Genomic DNA, 18,304 nt, shown 5'->3' on the forward strand with positions numbered 1-18,304 from the left:
CCGTGACCTCCTGCCAGCGGGCGTTCGACACTTCACGTGGTAGCCTCAAGGTGCACATGGCCTGGCACAAGCGTCGTGGTGACGTCACCGACACTTCGTGGCGAATGGCGGTTGTTGTGTTTAGTCACGTCTATGTAAAAAGAAAACAAGTGACCCAAGAAAAGTCCCCATCGCGGCAGAATAATAATAGTGCCGCCTGTAAAACAACGAGTTTCAGACAGCACGCGCTCTCTCCCCATCATCTGGCGCTTCTTCAACGCAAGAAAAGCAAAACCACATGAACTCTCTCTCTCCTGAAGCCCTCTCGTGGGCTGGTTATAGATTAGAGCGGTGTCAATACTGGTAGGAACCTCCTGGTTACACCAGCCCACAGGGGATTATTGTGTCCGTCCGTCCGTCGTGCATCCAAAAATCGGAGGGGTGGGGTTGGGTGGAGAGGGGAGGGTGGGGAGGGGCTGGGTGGAGAGGGGAGGGTGGGGAGGGGCTGGGTGGGGCTGGTTGGGGGGGGGGGGCTGGGTGGGGAGGGGCTGGTCAACCCGTGGTGCCCTTATAAAACTCAACGTTTAACCTACTCACGCCGGCTTGTGCACGCCCTCACAGTCGGGCATATTTGCGGAATACACCACGCCGCCGTTGACCCTGGCCATTGACCGAGTAACCCAACGTTCCTAACAGCTCCCTCCGCAGGGATGTGTTTCACTAATTTTCAGAGGGGGGGAGGGTGGGGGGAGCTACGTTCGTCGATAAGACTTCAGTGTGAGGGCCGCCACACATTTGACACCAGTTGGGGGTCTGACCGCAGCAGCGCGGTGATGTCCTCACGCGTTGTTGTGTATTGTCAGGGGGCCGCACTAAAGACCACCTGGGGGCCGCCAGCGTTCCGTGGGGCCTTGCCAATGAGGAACACTAGATTCGTGTGCCTTGTTTGAAACGTATGTCTATACTGGTATATTCTTGGTTCTTTGGGTAAAATCACGTAGATAGAAAATAAAAAATACAAATAATAAAATACATTTTTAAAATAAAATTAAAAAGCCACGACGTTTCGATCGCAACACAAGCGGTCTTTTAAGTCAAACTTTAGTATGTCTATAGGACTGTGATGAACACGGCGTGTTAGTGACCCAGTGCCTTGGCGAGAGCGGTGCGGGTTTGTGGGATCCCGACTCCTACAACACACGCAGGCGCGTTCGCAAACACCAATATGTCCTAATATAATGAGCCAAGGATGTCTGTGTGTCCCGCGAGTGACGTCAATCCACGTCGACCAGCCCCCCCTCATTAATAATTATGAGCAGGTGACGTCCTCCACATGGACACCCCCCCCCTCATTAATAATCATGAGCATGTGCCGTCACTCCACATAGAACAGCCCCCCTTATTAATAATCATGAGCAGGTGACGTCCTCCACATGGACCCCCCCTCCATTCATAATAATTAGCGGGTGACGTCACTCCACATGGGGGGGCGAGGCGCCTCCTCCTCCCCCCCTCGGCGTCAACTCACAACCCTCACTACAAATGCAGAACCCTGACGTCACGTGGTTTCCGTCACGCTGTTGAGGCATCAAAGTAAAAAGGACGTCATGATGAACAAGGGATTATAACCTTTAAAGGAAATAGGTCTGTGTCACCGCGCCCTTACAAATTGCACACGAATTGATGCAATGAATATATCACGTCGCGGTCTGATTTTCGCTTGCAAGTTTCAGATTTACTGCAATACACCCGTCCTTGGACGGGCAAAGGCTTTTTTTGGGGAGGTGGGCTTAGATCGCGTAAATATAACGACACATTTACGTGGACACGATATAACCTACCCCCCCCGCCCCCCCCCCCCCCCAAAATAACCCAACTCTTGATTATGAGTAACCCAATTGATGGACACAAAGCAAGCAGCAGTGCCAGCAGCAACAGCTCTGATCAATGCACCGTTGAATGAAGCCCTCCCCAGGTCATCGCCAACACCTCACGCTGCAATGATCCACCCGGCACCTGCAAGCGAACCGATCTCATCGCTCCGTCTCTCGGGCTCGACGCCGCCTCTGGCTGCCACTCGAGTAGCGGGCAACGCGGTGGAGGGAGGGCTCCATGCATCAACCTCAGCCTTCTGGTTACAACGTGGGAGTTACTGACCACCCACAGCTACTGGCGTGAGCAGGTGGCAATTTCAGGGCTGCACCTTTATCTCCTACGTCACTACCTCCCACATCTAGAGGGTATTTGGTCTACTCCTCCATACCGGTCAGACGTCTTGGCAGTTACCACCCGCGGCTACTGCCGTCAGCAGGTGGCAATTTCAGGGCTGCACCTTTATCTCCGACGTCACTACCTCCCCCCCACATCTAGAGGGTATTTGGTCTACTCTTCCATGCCGGCCAGACGTCTTGAATGAGGTGGTTGTGGCCACCCACAGCTACTACCGTCAGCAGGTGGAAATTTCAGGGCTGCACCTTTATCTCCTACGTCACTAACCCCCCCCCCCTCACCCCCAAATCTAGAGGGTATTTGGTCTACTCTTCCATGCCGGTCAGACGTCTTGGATGAGGTGGTAGTTACCACCCACAGCTACTGCCATCAGCAGGTGGCAATTTCAGGGCTGCACCTTTATCTCCTAAGTCACTACCTCCCCTCCCCCGCCCCCAACCTAGAAAGTATTTGGTCTACTCTTCCATGCCGGCCAGACGTCTTGGATGAGGTGGCAGTTACCACCTACAGCTATTGCCGTCAGCAGGTGGCAATTTCAGGGCTGCGCCTTTATCTCCTACGTCACTACCCCCCCCGCCCCCCCCCCCCAACGGTTACCCCCGATCACGTGACCCGAGCGTCCGCCATCAGCGCCGAGTGAGGAGCAGTAGCGGTAGCAAGAGGCGTCAGGCAAGAGACAAGCGGGGCAGCACCGTGTCAGCAGCGATGTCTGAGTCGTACGGTCAGTTTATCCTCTCCTTGGGATGTTGTGGCTGGTGGTGGTGGTTGTGGTGTCGTTTGGTCGCTCGGTTGGGGAAGACGCGTTCTGATTTCACCGCTTCCGCTGCGGCTGGACTCGTCGCCTGGGAGAAGCCTGCGGCCGTAGGCCCGAGGTGTCGTCTGACTACGAATTATAAAATTATCAATCAAAGAAGTGTAAACAAGCCACAGGGGATTTGGTGTTAGCGGTGGTTGTAGTTGGTGGTAGTAGTTGTTGGTGGTGGTGGTGTTGTTGTTGGTAAGGGGGGAGTGGTAGTGTAGCGGTTATCGCGCTGCGCTACGAACCCGGCGACCCAAGTTCGATCCCGGTTCACGGTCAACAGCGACGATCATCTGAAGCGGTCTTGGGTCTCCCCTAGGTCTACTCAGCCACTAGGGAGACAAAGGCGGCCTGGCTTGGTGCTGGCCACCCACCCCCTCGTGTGCCGTTGCCCGCCTTAATAGGTGCTCGCTAACAGTCTGTTGCAGGCTAGTGTATATTGGTGTTGCCCGTAGTGTGTTAATGGTGGTGGTGTTGATCAGTGTTGCTATGAGTTAGTGGTAGAGTACTACACTTTTCTATAATGCAGTGTTCTAGCAAGTGTATGATTTTAATTTTAATACAAATCATTTTACGTTGTAATTCATGTTTTTTTAGTCTTTTAGTCTATTACTCAATAGCTATTAATAGGTAACTTCATATTCCAATTTAAAACGGTTAATCAGGAATACATTTTAAAGGAATTCTTATCAGACTCCGAGGTGTATAATGCAGTCTCTAACTATTCTATTGCTCTGGCCTATCTTTGTTTTCTGAAGAAGAGCTATTGCCTGAAACGTCGGCTATTAGGTTTATTTTAAGGTCACAGTATTATAGACGAACGTGTTAAATTATTTGTGTATTTGTGCACCACTGCCAACGCAGTATCAGAACATAATGTGTTCCTGTGATAATATTACACGTATTATTTAATTAGTGTTAATGTGTTGACGTTTTTGCCGGTGGTTTTGGTGTTTCTGTGTGTCGATGTAAGTGCTTTTCATCGTTCGTCACGATTTAGCGACGTTAACGTGTTTACAGTTGATAGTATGTTAATGTTTGGTGTCTTCGTGCAATGGTGTTGTGTTAGTAGTTATGGTCTTGTGTTTTTATTACTGATGTTAGTGGTTTTAGGAGAGTCTGAGTAGTTGTAGTCTTAGCGATGTTAGTATTTTTATAGTTTAGACTGCAACCGTGCTGACTTCAAGTCTGCTTTAGTTGTCTCTTGCTCGATCACCTGCTGCAGTAACAGCAACAACAACATGTCTCATCACCACTCATTCGTAATCGTCACACATCCAATTTAACTCCTCTTCATCATCAAGATTGAATCAGCCACATAACAATCAAGTTTCACTCATCAGTCCTCATAATCACTAGCATCGGTACCATAATATTGTGCTAACCTAGCCGTCATCAATGATGACACTGCACCATCTTCATCACTATCAACGCTGCCTTAGCTCTGTCATTAGTATAATATCATCAGTGTGACCCATGACCATCGCCATAATCACTTCTAACTTAGTTCCATCGTGATCATTACTTATGTTTCGATTTAAAGCTTTCGTGACTGCAGGGATTCATCTTCTTGGTTCTTTCAGTAAAGTCACATAGAAGGGAGGTAATAAAATAATAAACATAAAACAATAAAATAATTCTCACGACAGACCTGGTCTTCACCTGAGGACGGCTGCTTGCGTTGTGGCCGAAACGTCGTGAGAATTATTTAATTATGTTTTATTTTTATTATTTTATTACCTCCCTTCTACGTGACTTTACCGAAAGAACCAAGAAGACATTACTTATGTGTTGATCAAAGGAGCACCGCCCGGTTAGGCGGCACCGCTAGGCCAACATTGGTTATATGCGTAGACTGCTTCTGCCATAATAACGTGGAATTTCGACCACTTTCCGTTGGACTGCCAGTAAACATGGGCGACGCTAAATTAGAACGTGTGGTTTCCTTGTATGCATTGTTAATGCACTGTTAACAGTACAGTTTTATTATGAGACGATTGTAATATGTTTGGACAGTATTTTTAATTATCGCTCACTGTTCTGAATGAATTGTATGTTTTACGATTATGTTTTTCTCCTTCTAAAATCTTAATCGACCTGGACATCCGGATCATGGGGGTTTTCTGTTTGGTCCAAACCACACCCCTACTGTGTTTATGAAAAACAGAGCTTTTGTCAATTGTTTCGGTTGTCACACTTCAGTGGTGACCTGTGGGGTACATTGTTTTTGCCCCCTGTAAGCTTAACGATTTGAATCTGAGCCTTCTTGACAATTTGTCTTGATCAGTAAGCTCGCCAACATCCTGGCACTCCCGCCTTTGTTCACATCTGATTTGTACCTTCTAAATCCTGTCATTGACGGATTGTGATTGAAAAGCTATGTGATTCCTGTAGTTTTGTTTTATTAGCGCCTTGGTTTGGACATCTCTGTGGGGCTCTGTGTATTTTACCCAGATTCTTAAGCAAATACTAAGACTTCATCCAATATTATTAAATAGACTGATTTCAGAACAAAAATAACATGACTTCGTTTACCCAGAAGAACTCAACTGAGACTTAAGACTTTTTAAGCAGGTGGGTGGGGGTGGTCATGCTTTGCTGATGCATCATCATTGTGTATGTTAGGCATGATCAAGCTGGCCTTGCCCTTAAGCACATGTTTTCAGGTTAATGCTATGCATACAGCAACTTCCCTTCTGCCGGGAAAAGCAAGTTAGGATGTCTGTCCACTTGGGTCCATGTGACACTCCGACTGATGCTCCTGCTGTTGTGGAGTGACTCATGCAGCCAGCTATGGCTGCAGAGTTTGGTAGTACATGTTGTTTACGTCGTTTATTGTGAAAATTCGGTCACGGTTCCTATGATCACTGTTTCATTGCTTTTATGGCTTTATTTTGGTGATTTTCGAAAAGTTTTTAGGTTTGGCCATGTTTGTTTGTAGTACAGAGTTAGACTGATGGCCTTAATCTAAGTTGTCTTGTGGTTGTTGTTGTTTGACTTGCATCCCATTTGGGATTTTTGCACACAGTGTTGGTGTACGGTGCTTTTTCTGCAATATTTTGCTGTCTTTTCTTAAATTTTCTGTTTGCACTCAGTCACATAGTCACTTTAAGATGTTTTCTTGTTCATGTTTTTGTTTTTTGTTTGTTGCGGTTGCACCCGATTCAAGAGCCGAATGGCTCACAGGGCTATACCTAATACATGAACTTGAACTTGACCATGTTCAAATGAAGTCCCAGCCCTGGAACAATGCTTTGCATCAACGTTATGATGAAACAAGTGTGTGGGGTGACAACTTGCATCAGAGGGAGTAACATTGTCTACAGACCTGTTGGCCCCTGCATGCTGATATCAGGGCCACATTTAGAGTTGTTAGGTTACTAAATTTGTGCTTTGCAACAAATGCATTACAGATCTTGGCTCCATCGGTGGACTTTGGATACTCGTTAAGGCCAATATGCTCAAATTAATCTCTCAAAACTTTGAGATTCTGAAGATGTTCATAGTGATGAGGCATTTTAGCATTCACTCCTCCCCACCCCATACGATTCTATGAATTGTCATGATTTTATTCAAGATTGGATATTGTTTTAATATTATGTACAGTACACACAGTACTTGTTACGATATTTTAAAGGTAAGATTGGCATACACTGTAGATACTCACTTATTGACTTGAGGATTTCTGTTTTGCTTAATATTTTGACTCTGGTGTTTGTTACATGTCATATATGTCTCCCTTAAAATATACTAACGTAGGTCTCAATGTCCCCTCGCCTGTTTTTAAATAACTATACGATTGATTTTTGATTGATTTCACACAGGGCTTAAAGCATATATCATGAACATAATAAGAAACACTCATTCATTACGTGCCGGGTAATGACAATGTGTAACTGTAGAGCAAGAGTGGGGACGCTTTGAAGTAATACCTTTGGTGGGTCCCTCATTAACATACCTCAGCATCATTCGATATTAACAACAATAGTGTGCATGTTGACAGAGTAGAAATATGCCTCAGACGCTGTGCGCTGAAGTTATAAACGCAGTGTTGCCACGTCGAAAATATTCCCTCTCCAGTACCAAATTAGTGCGGATAAGATGCTTGCAGTCATGGATAAATAACGTTTGTGTGATGTTTTTACTTAGTGGGCGTTATGTGACCGTGGGCCGCATGACATGCATTTAGGGGCCGGATACGGCCTCAGGGTCATACGTTCCTCACCATTGCTGTTTGCGAGAAAACGGTTGGTGTGGGTGTCATGAAAACTGACATTTCAATTATAATTATAGATGCACGGAGCATATTTACAAAACTCAGTGCCACCATGATTTGTTGGTGCTAGGGGTTAGGTCCTCCACTGAAAGCATTCCACCTGGTGATTATAGGATTACCAGCAGGCATTGTGTATCATCTAAGCCAAATCACATGGGGCTTTAACAAACAAATTCGGCTTGTAATTTCTCCAGCCAATTTCCAAGCATACAACTGATTGTGATAATATAAATCGCAGAAATAATGTCTCCTTCCCGTATTCATCTCTCTACATCCAAAACAATACTATTTTGGCACGTCCTATTGGCTACATGGCTGTTTGGTGGCGCATCTTTGCAATAAAATTGGTTCGATACAAGCAAACGTCTGAAAGGGTTTTGACAATCATTCTCTCATCAGCAGTCGTGCCTGCCTAAAACAATGTTGATGGACTGCCCTATGTTTAAAGGCAAGTACACTTTATGTGAAGTAGTGAAGTCATTTTTTGACACAAAGCTCTACAATACATAACACTAATTGTTCCACGTCATAGTGGAGACTATATAAGAAATATTCTGTTTCTTACATACTGATCTAAATGATTAATTTACAGCGCCGGTATGCTTAATGGTATTGTCTTCCAATGACATTGACATAATTCCTATCGATATGCCTTGCATTTTATGGAATATCTTTGGTAGTCACAAGCTGTTTTTCCCCAACTGAATTCTTCCCGAAGACAAAATGAACGGTAGAATTGCAGGAGTAACATTTCCATATCAATGCGTATCCTCAAAGTATCTTCCCCACGTTTTAATTATTCATCGTACTTCGAGAGGAGCTTTTCCCTTCACAATGAGTTTTATTCAGCCGCCCTAGTCCTATTTGAAAGCTTTGAGATATGAGCATCAAAAGGAGAGGAGGTGGATCAGGCAATACAGAGGTGACATGGTTTGGGGGGTGGGGTGCAGGAAAATGAGGGATGAGATGGGGAGGAATGTGGGGTGATGGCTGCTTGTGGCTTTGGATACTTTTTACTAATGATCAGATTTTTGGAATGTAACAAAATCAAACCCCCACTGAGAGAATTGATTGTAATGATTTGTTGAAAAAATAAATGATTGTTTGTCCTGTTTATACTGCCTCGTTGTGTGCTCTGCCTCCAAAAAAATGTCTCTCGTTTGTGTTGGCTTTTTCTTACGTACTTTGTCTCATTTGCGTTGTCTCTATCGTGTAATATTTCTCCTTTGTTCGATCATCCTAAAGACATATGAGCATATAGTTTGCGTAAGTAGTCCATAATGGAATTACACGATCCAATATGTATTTCCTAATTCTAAGTATAATTCCAAGTGCTTCATCACTATAAGTCTACTGGATATAGGAGCATAATTTAAACGGGAATGTTACATTTGTAAAACTACTGCGTGGATTTTCGCGGTTGTGCATTGTAGTTCTCCGGTGTGTCATCTAATTCTGCTGCGTCATATTTGGCATATTGTTGGGACGTATATTTATATGCAGTTGCTGAGCGCAGGCCCAAAGTCTCAGCACTGCACTCTCAGTTTTAATAGATAACTTAAACTTCTTTTGCACCATACGTAGCCAACAACAATAGTTAACTTGTGCATGGAACTTCTTCGGGAACTAAATAGTTCGGTACTGATGTTTCGCTCCTTGTGCCTGTTGCTTAATTTTCTATGTAGCCTTATATGACCGATACAATTATTCATAATTTGTTTATTTCTGGTTCGATCGTGTAGGTATACCATTTGTTTAACTATAACCCTCCACCACCCGACATAGCCAATCAAATCAAGCTGTGAAACGAGACCAATTATGTGCCTGGAGCGTTATCAGGAATTGAATAGTTCACCTTCTGAAAAAAGTTAATTGGGGTTCAACGTTAACATTGAGTGTTAAAATAAATATTGCTTTCTGATGTGTTTTCGGGCTGTAATGTGTGTTTGTCCGACGTTTTGTTCCTTAGAGCTTGTTCAGGAAGCGGACAAAAATGTAGGCGACATTGTACTGAATAACACGGTTCAACCAGAAAACACAAGTCTGTGAGCTTTTCGGCTTTAATACTGTACTCTTCATCTTCTTAATAGATAACACAAACTTCTTCTGTACTCCTGTTGTCTTGATCGCCCGTGAAGTGGCCCGATCATGTGTTGCGTTGTTATTCACCAAAGTATTCACTATCGTGGTCAGATGTCAACCATATTTCCTTAGCCAGGCTTGGACACTAAACCCAATTTTTTCAATAAATTATAAATATTTCACCTTGTACGCTATGGCTCTTATGTTCCAAACACTTTTTTATCTGGTGCTGTCTACCGCATTGGTGCTCTTGCACAGGAGATTCACCTTTGAGAGTAAATTACTTATTCGTGTTATTTTGTAACGAAATGGTGGATCATTCACCGCATTATGCAAGCTGAATGGGAGCTGGTTTGGAATTTTGTAACCGTGCATCTTCCACATACGGAAGTGGCGAAAGATTTGCAACCGCATGTCAGATATTATTCCTACACTGTCGGCTGTATCATTTTTTTTTGTCCTCTTCTGAAACAAAACTTTGCGCTCGCTTAGCACGTCTCTTTTTTGATGCGATCACCTGCGATTAGAGCCGTTGGCTACGTATGGTGCGAAAGAAGTTCAACATACACACATGATAAAGCCATGTTTTGGGGGGGGGGTGTGAATAGTTGCCTGTGTCAGTAATGCTCTTGGGTAGAACATCATTTTTTTTCTCCTATAGGTCATTTGGGTCGATTCACTGAATGAAGGGTTACTCATTTATAATCGGAGCATTGGTTTTTTTGTTCGTGCTTCAAGTTGATCAGTCCGCTTAGCTGTTGAGTGCCCGATAATATAGAAGTGAAAACAGAAGGATCACTAGGGCATGAGGGGAAATTATTCCATTGTGTGGCGACTACAGGGAAAGGAATCGGAAAATGTATTGTTCAGTGGGGTTGTGATCACGCCTCTCAAACTCTGTTGATTTGTTCCAACATTACAAACGCAACATTTTTCGTGAAGTTTATACCGAGGAAAAAAACCTCACAGTTTTCCAGGACTATTTAAGGAGCGCGTTGTTTTGGGTGAGTTTTTAGGGTGCGGGAGGAAACTAGAACTGCCATGCAGATAGCGTGTCGTAAACCTACTTGCGAGACTGTCTCCTAGAGGCACAATGCTGTAGGCCAGCTGGGGGGGGGGGGTGGGCGACTCGTGCACATCACGCCACTTGCTGGAATGTGCGAAAACACACAATGAGAATCCTTCACTGGTTTTGAAGGTTAATTCTGTGTTGTGTGACTGCTTGTTGAGGACTATAGTGGGGGGAAAAACCCCATGTTTGCAGAGATATCTGTTAATATAAGAGGGTCCTTGATTCACCATAGTTCACGGTCAACAGGTCCCTGAATACGGTGCTTGGCCAATTCCACTAATGAGTGTTTGGCAAGTAACGGCAGCAACCAGTGAAAACCCTTTGCACTCAAAGGGATAGCACTCCGCACAGATATGTTCAATAGTCCATTGCTATACTGCTATTGTCCTGCCTGGCCACCTCGCAACCTAAGCCCACACACCACATGCTATTCCCAGGCAGTCTCACATCCAAGTTCTACACAGGCTTAGTCCTCCATAGCTTCTGGGATCTGATGGTCAGGTGCGTTCAACGTGATTTGGCCATAAGCAATAAGAAGGCACGGGATTGGTGCAAAGTCAAAAGTGCGATTTCGGCCTCTCACTAATGATTAATATGGCACGGTGCAATCCATTGTCCTTCAACCATGTGTGAGACCCCTTGAGATATGTTACGCAGTATTTTATGAGTGTCATTCTACATTGCATTGGAGGAGGAATTCATCACGTACCATCCTGACTGCAGTTATATTTGTCTTTGATTGTTTTTGCTTGGAGTGAGCCGATTATGATTTCGAGAAAAGTGTGTTTTGAAGGTTGCCGTCATTTGTCCTTTATGTTTTCATAACATCTCAACGTGTCCTTCATGGCTCTAAGACTGGTTGTATCTAAACTTTGTTTCCTGTTTGTGGCCGAGTGAACACAAACTGATTCCATTGATTCCATAGTTGTGAGTTTCAGTTGTACCTCTACTGTTAAGAGTGCAACACACAAATATCCCTTCTAGCCTGCGGGGGCAAGTGTTGTCAGTAGTAAGCCTCGATTAAGGCGAGCACAGCATACCGCGCCCAGCACTATGCCTGGCCGCCTTCGTCTCCCCAGTGCTAATGTTTACACGCTACACCGGGTACTTGTTTAAGGCGGAGTTCACCTAAAATGATGCCGAGGACAGGTTCAGATTCCATTTGCCACTGATGTGCATAGCCAGGGTATCGAACCAAGGTCGCCGTTACACAGAACAGCAACATCAGCTATGGACCACTACATGGTGGTAACATAACAACTGCACTTGTACCAGGCTAGGTGTGCTTTGATTCCACATGGAGACATAAATGTTTAGTTGGCTGGTCACTGAACAGAGTTTAGGTTTTCGAGGTTAGCAGTCTAGGGTGACTGGAATTTGCATCACATGTTTTTTAAACACGCATGAACAGACACGCAGTATTCAGAAACATGGCAAAATAAAATTTGAGCCTTCACATCACAATGAGCTGACAGAAAAAGCCAACTTTTGAGGAGCTTGTGCATTGCGCGAGTGGGATTAAAGAAGCCCTTTGATCTCACAGACTCCAGAGATTTAAAACAAATCTCTCCTTGAAATAGTTTTCGTTGTCTGCCTGTACCATAGTGACTGTAGCCCATCCGTTATCTGAACTCAAGTAGGTAGGTACGAATATGGTAAGGGTCCTTCCAGAATTGTGAGCCTAGTTCAAATGAAAATGTATTAAAAATATAACACAAATGTGCATGGTTGTGAGCGTAGTTTAATTATGCCTGTAATTATTGGAGTGACTCATCGCATGTGAGAAAATTGGCAGGATGGTGTTTCTCGTCATCCATTAACAAGTAATATTTTTGTCTTACAAGGGAAGTCTCCAGAGCTTTCACTTCCTACCATTTTATTACAGGAGGGATAGCCCAGTAAAAAATACAAGCAGACAATGCATGAAATGTAAATTGTTTACTAAATCATACTACTTGTTTACCTATGTAGAATGGGGGTGAAGCGGTTTTAATGTGTCTTCTGTTTTATTGCTTCTTAAATTAATGATTGCAGACACTGAATCATTGACCATCAGTAGATGAACAGATACTAATTAAACCGGTTCACATGCATAAAAGATGTGAATGACCATTTTTTAAGTGAGACTGAGCAAAGGGAAACAGTAGAAATGAGACTGTACAATGAAGACAAAAAAGAGTAGATTTCCTAAAGTCGCGTTGCTACAATGGCAACCTCTTCGCTAAAAAAATTAAAGTTTCATATAAGAATTGGTTTTAACCGAGGTGTTAAGATGTTTAAACACCAAACAGAAACCTTTTGCAAGGAATCATGTCTGCATTAACCACACATACTTGTGGTGAATATGCTAAATGAAACGTGCTTTGGTATTTTTAAAATAAAACATGCTCTGGTATTTTTTGTTTAGCATAATCACCACAAGTATTGTGTGGTTAAGGCAAACATGATTTCTTGCAAAAGGTTTCTGTTTGGTGTTTTAACATCTTAACACCTCCTGTTTTATTGCCAGAGAGGGTAAAACCGATTCTTATATTTTGATACTGACAAGAAAGGTCTCAAGTATGTTTCAGCTACAAGTGCTCAAGGGTTTACAGCTATAAGCCCATGGTGAAAATTCCACATTCTTGCGACAGGTTTGGGAGCAGGTTAACCCATTACACAACCACTGGTTGTCCTAACAAAGGACAGCTCATTTTATTCACGCCAAAGGCATGAGGGGGGCTGAGTTAAACCCCCCAACTTGGATTTTAACTTACAACATGTTTTTGAGCCTTGGCCTCTCAAAAATTGTGCTGCCTGGCCACATACTTTTAGTATATAATGGGTTGATAGATTTATAGCCACGTGAGAGCCCAAGGGTTTTAATAATTGTGTGTTCTTCATTTGAAGCTTTCGTGACTGCAGTAATCCATACGCTTAGGTTCTTTCTGTAAAGTCACGTAGATAGAAAATTAATAGATCGCTAAAAATGTTTCTATCTACATGACTTTACCGAAAGAACCAAAGTGTATAATTGTTTATTACCTGCTATGACATATGGATCAGACTCATGAACATTGACAACAAAAATATAACAAAAGTGTGCAAAGAAGCCTGGAGAGGCGCACACTTGGAATACACCGAGAAGCAAATAGGAATCGGGGAACATCCACAAGCGAGAGGCATTGGCTTAACTAAGTGGGATTGGACGTAAAATGTCGCTAGAAAGGGAAATGGTCAGCTTGTTGGAGTGCCAGTCTAAAGGCAGCAACACGCCAGCAAGCACGTCCATTGCTGAGACGGAACAATGAGATCAGTTTGTGTACAGGAGCTAGATGGATTTTGCATTGCTAGACCATGCAAAATGGCGACAGCTTTGGGGAGGCCTTCATCCTGCAATGAATCGATCATTGTTGTTGCTGCTGATATTGATATAATAGCCCTTTGAAATTACAAGGGTCTGCCCAGACTCAAATCCAAAATCTCAAGAGTTCTTTGTTCGGTTCCTGCACTTCATTGCTGGTGAACAAGGAAATGTCTGCAATGGCATTGCCAAGGCCTCATTTTGCATAATGTCTATTTTGTGTGTGTGTTTCCACAGACTTCCTCTTCAAGTTCCTGGTCATTGGCAGTGCTGGCACGGGAAAGTCCTGCCTCCTGCACCAGTTCATAGAGAACAAGTGTGAGTGACCACACAGCACGTGTCCTTTCTATCACAATTACTAGATCATGTAATGGAGCTTGGCTGGCTCGGGTGTATGAGTGGCCAAGGCAAGTACAGTCAGCTGAGTTATCCAGGGTATCTAAACTAAAACTAAGCTAAACTATATTTTACCAGGTAAGGTCCACTAACCTATATAGTTCTCTTTCAGAAGTGGCCTGGCCACAAATGATAGCTCAAGAAAGTGGCTTATGTGGAAATCTATTGCAGCCAAATGGTCTAAACGCATGATTCTAGAGGAGCGGGAGAATATTTCGGGCGGCCACGAGGAGAACATGCAAACTCCATATATACAGGGGTTATGATCGAACGCACGACCTCCTGCGTACCAGGCGAAGTAGTTAACATCTCTTCCCACCGTAGCAAGATGTTATGTATGCTGAACTTATGTTGCACCGTACGTAGCCAACCATGCTAAGCGGAGTTTGTCGGGGAAGGATAACAAACTAAACATAAAAAAGACGTTTTAAATGAAATTTCAATATATATTTTATGGGTAACTGGAGGGGGGGAGGGAATGGTCAGATGATAGAAAATACGATTAATGCAAAACATGTAAACGAGGCGATACGAACATATTTACTGCCTACCTACATAAAATTGGGGTAAAGACATAGAATGTGTCATCTGATTTTATTCTGAAAGCAATTAGTCATGAGTGAGGAGCAGCTAATAATAGATCCAGTGAACGTAAAATGTGTGAATGACTGTGGAATACTGTACTGTATTTTCCCTTTTCACAAGCACAGTTAATCTGCAGCCTGGATAATCCGCCCACGAATAGAGAGTTGACTATTATACAACGATTGGATTGCTGCGTGTAGATAACTGGGATGAGACGCCTTGGGGAATTAAGCGCCGTGACAGGTGTTTAATATGTTTGTCGCGGTCGATATTCGGCATGATGTCCGACGTTTCGCTGCATGTGCTGGGAGCTTTTTGTAGGAATAAATAAAGACACGATTGTGGTTTACATGGCGTGCCTCACGCGTGCGACTGATGCTTGTGCGTGTGCGTGCGTAGTCAAGCAGGACTCGAATCACACCATCGGAGTGGAGTTCGGCTCGAAGGTTGTCAACACTGGCGGTAAAACTGTGAAGCTTCAGATCTGGGACACGGCGGGCCAAGAGCGCTTTCGGTGTGTGTTTTCCACATGCTTATACCACCACTGCAAAATAACCTAATTCCTGCAAAATAACCTAATTCGCTGTTCAGTAAAAACTTGCAATAATATGCAACGTGCGGCGCTGGAGCCGCATGCAGCTCGTTAAGAAAGACAGTCTCCTATTTGCATGCATTGCGGCTCTGGACAGATTGAATTGTTTTACCGAATTAGAAAAACATGGCTCTTGCTATTTTGGTTTGCCGACCCCTGATGTGCAGTATTTAAGTAATGTTTCCTTTCGGTGTGGAATTAGCCATCGGTGAGCAACGGGAGCGGTTGTCTTTGTTTCTGTCCGGCACGTTGGTGTCTGGTCCTGGTCCGGTTCTCCTTTTTGCTGACTCGGCCTGAAATTAGTACTCTTGAGTCATGGCCTGAATCGGCCCTGTGGAGACAATTTGTAATGTGTGAACTGACTGCACAACTGAACATAGCAATAAGCTACAAGTATGTGCAGCAGTAACATTTGATAAATAAATGTGTAAGCACCACACCACTTCATGATACATGAGTGTCAGTGACTGCTGTTACGCTGGCCCTTTTTCCTTTTATCTAGTAAGCGTAAATTTTACACTTTTAAATGTATAGTCATGTTTTAAATTAATATGCACTCTGTACACCTATGATGGGTTTCTTTATACTTTAGCACTGATGTATTTACTAGGTAGGCGAGCAAAATGTCTGTCTAGTTAATGGGCTAAGAGGTTGCCAACAACCCTTGATATACTCGTAGTGAACTGACAATTAGCATCAAGCCAGCCAAGTCGACCGCAAATCAACCGCGAGGCTGGGTTTCTTACTAATTAATGACTTGTGTGGTTGGCTGGATTGACTTTTGCACCCTTTGCTGCTTGGCCCAATAAACGACTCTGGTCATTAGATGAATATAAAAATGTCCCTCTGGCCTGCCTTTGAAGAGGCACCGTGTGAACACCATAAATGAAAGTGGCCAAAAACTGAAAATGCCATACATCGCACTGGAGAGGCTATGCAAGCCATTGGACTGGTGGAACTAACCAACCAAATTCTCTTTTAACTGCTAACCCTAAGCAAACTAGCAAATAGACACGAGTACTAGCTCTCTTGTTAACCTTAGCCCTTATAACTAGACAACCAGCTACAAGTACTAGCCCTCCCACTGACCCTAATCAACTAATGCCATCTTTCAGCCTAACTAACCTGCCACAGCCAACCTCTTGTACTAGCCCTGTCATGAATCTTAATTCTACCCCTACACCTCAGCCATCACCCCTTTGTGTTTGCTTTTTTATGTTGGCGTTCACACCAAAATTGTTGTCTTCACAGCTCTGTCACCAGAAGCTACTACCGGGGAGCAGCCGGTGCCCTCTTGGTGTATGATATCACCAGGTAAACCTCATGCATGCCACAACCCTCTTTAACTTAAGGCCAAATGTCCTGCTCATTGCATTCTCCACCGCCGTTTCGTGGCGAATGGCAGTTGCTGCTGCTGTTGTTGTTGTCGTGTGAGCGCCTGTGCGCCTACGTGCGATCTAATCCACCATTCCTTTTCTACCGCGGTAGCCGGGAGACGTACAACGCCCTGACCAACTGGCTGGCGGACGCACGCACGCTGGCCAGCCCCAACATCGCCATCATCCTGTGCGGCAACAAAAAGGACCTGGAACCGGACCGAGAGGTCACCTTCCTTGAGGCGTCGCGCTTCGCCCAGGAGAACGGTTTGCCTCTCCCTTCAACACGTCCACCTTCCCAGCAGCCACTCCCAGCCTTTGAACCTCCCTCCCTCTCTTACTGCAATTGCCCCCCCCCTTCCATTGATCTTTATAGGCGAATCAGCTTGAATTATGTTTATTATTGGTTGGGCTGTGTATACCATATGCACCCTTATTAGCTGTTGTCAAGGAGATGGGCTTCAAGTGGCAGGGCATGTGTGGTTCTGGTGTGCTAAATAAGCTTCTTGTCATGGGCCTGCTAGTCTTAATAGGGGCTCGATAACAGCAGCGACACCAAACATATACATCTGTGTATATGATGTTAATTTTCCTCTTTGTAAATCCCAGTGGGGCTCTCTAAAATTAAATGCCTTTTTCAGATGTATCTGACAAAAGTTTTATATTTTTACAATATTACAACTTATATTCGGACCATGATGCCCACGTATATTGTATGGGTATTTTAATGCCCTTACAGGAAATGGCTTTGCTTTGGTGTTAAAGCTGCAGTCTTCCTTGTGCAGCTGAATGAGGACTCAAAACTTTAACTCTTTGAGTGAAATGGATGAGTGTGCTGGCAACTGGTCTGTGTACTGCTTAGAGGTATAATACTGAGAAATGGTCGGCTGTCACCATATGACTTCGGCATATTCCTATGGCGAGGCTTAAACATTTTGTTTTGATTGTCATGCATAGAGCAATTTTTTACAGGGTATATAAAAATGTGCATCACCTAATGCAGATAAGAGGCCTTTGAAGTGGGCTTTCAGAAGTAGTTCCATGACATTATTTCCCAGGCGCCAAATTATTTGACACTCGCTGCAAGCACTCGAATGGAAATGTATGCAACTCGTGACATCCCAGAATAGCACGATTAGAGAGAGAAAAAACATTTTAAAAATAGGGTACATTACACTACTGATGGCACCTCCAATCGGTGCGGTACCCTAAGCTGTGCTTTGATTTTTTTACAACTAAGTTATAAAGCGTGCGTGCATTGGCTCTTTTTGTCCTTCCGTCCATTCATCTGTATCGGTGGAAGGATTCATCATACATCTCTTATAGAAGATGCAGTATGAACAAAACGATCGTGTAAAGTTTCGTCGTTATTAAGGACTTCCCGTTTGTTGAGTTTCAACCTCGTAACCTAGGGTCGATGTCCAGTGATAGATGCTTTCATCAGTTGTGATCTTTAACATCTCTTATAGAAAGCTCTGTCCCACCCTGTTGAAAAGTGGCCATATTGATCCAAGGGTTTGTGGAAACTGGGGAGGGACTCAAAGTAGAGTAAACAGGACACGTTTTGCCCCGACA

General features: G+C 44.1%; 1 protein-coding gene across 1 annotated transcript in view; it reads left to right on the plus strand.

The window, feature by feature from the left end:
* Positions 1-2,811: 2,811 nt before the first annotated feature.
* LOC133341372 (ras-related protein Rab-4B) overlaps positions 2,812-18,304 on the plus strand; it is a 31,799-nt gene continuing 16,306 nt past the window's right edge. Inside the window, exons 1-5 of the mRNA XM_061549925.1 lie at positions 2,812-2,929; positions 14,018-14,098; positions 15,161-15,275; positions 16,605-16,667; positions 16,842-16,996. Of these exons, the coding sequence (XP_061405909.1) occupies positions 2,914-2,929; positions 14,018-14,098; positions 15,161-15,275; positions 16,605-16,667; positions 16,842-16,996 (430 nt within the window). The 5' untranslated portion in view covers positions 2,812-2,913. The remainder of the gene's footprint in view (positions 2,930-14,017; positions 14,099-15,160; positions 15,276-16,604; positions 16,668-16,841; positions 16,997-18,304) is intronic.

The sequence above is a fragment of the Lethenteron reissneri genome, chromosome 11 (assembly GCF_015708825.2).
Source record: "Lethenteron reissneri isolate LAM-NWPU_2019-01 chromosome 11, ASM1570882v1, whole genome shotgun sequence".
NCBI lineage: Eukaryota > Metazoa > Chordata > Hyperoartia > Petromyzontiformes > Petromyzontidae > Lethenteron > Lethenteron reissneri.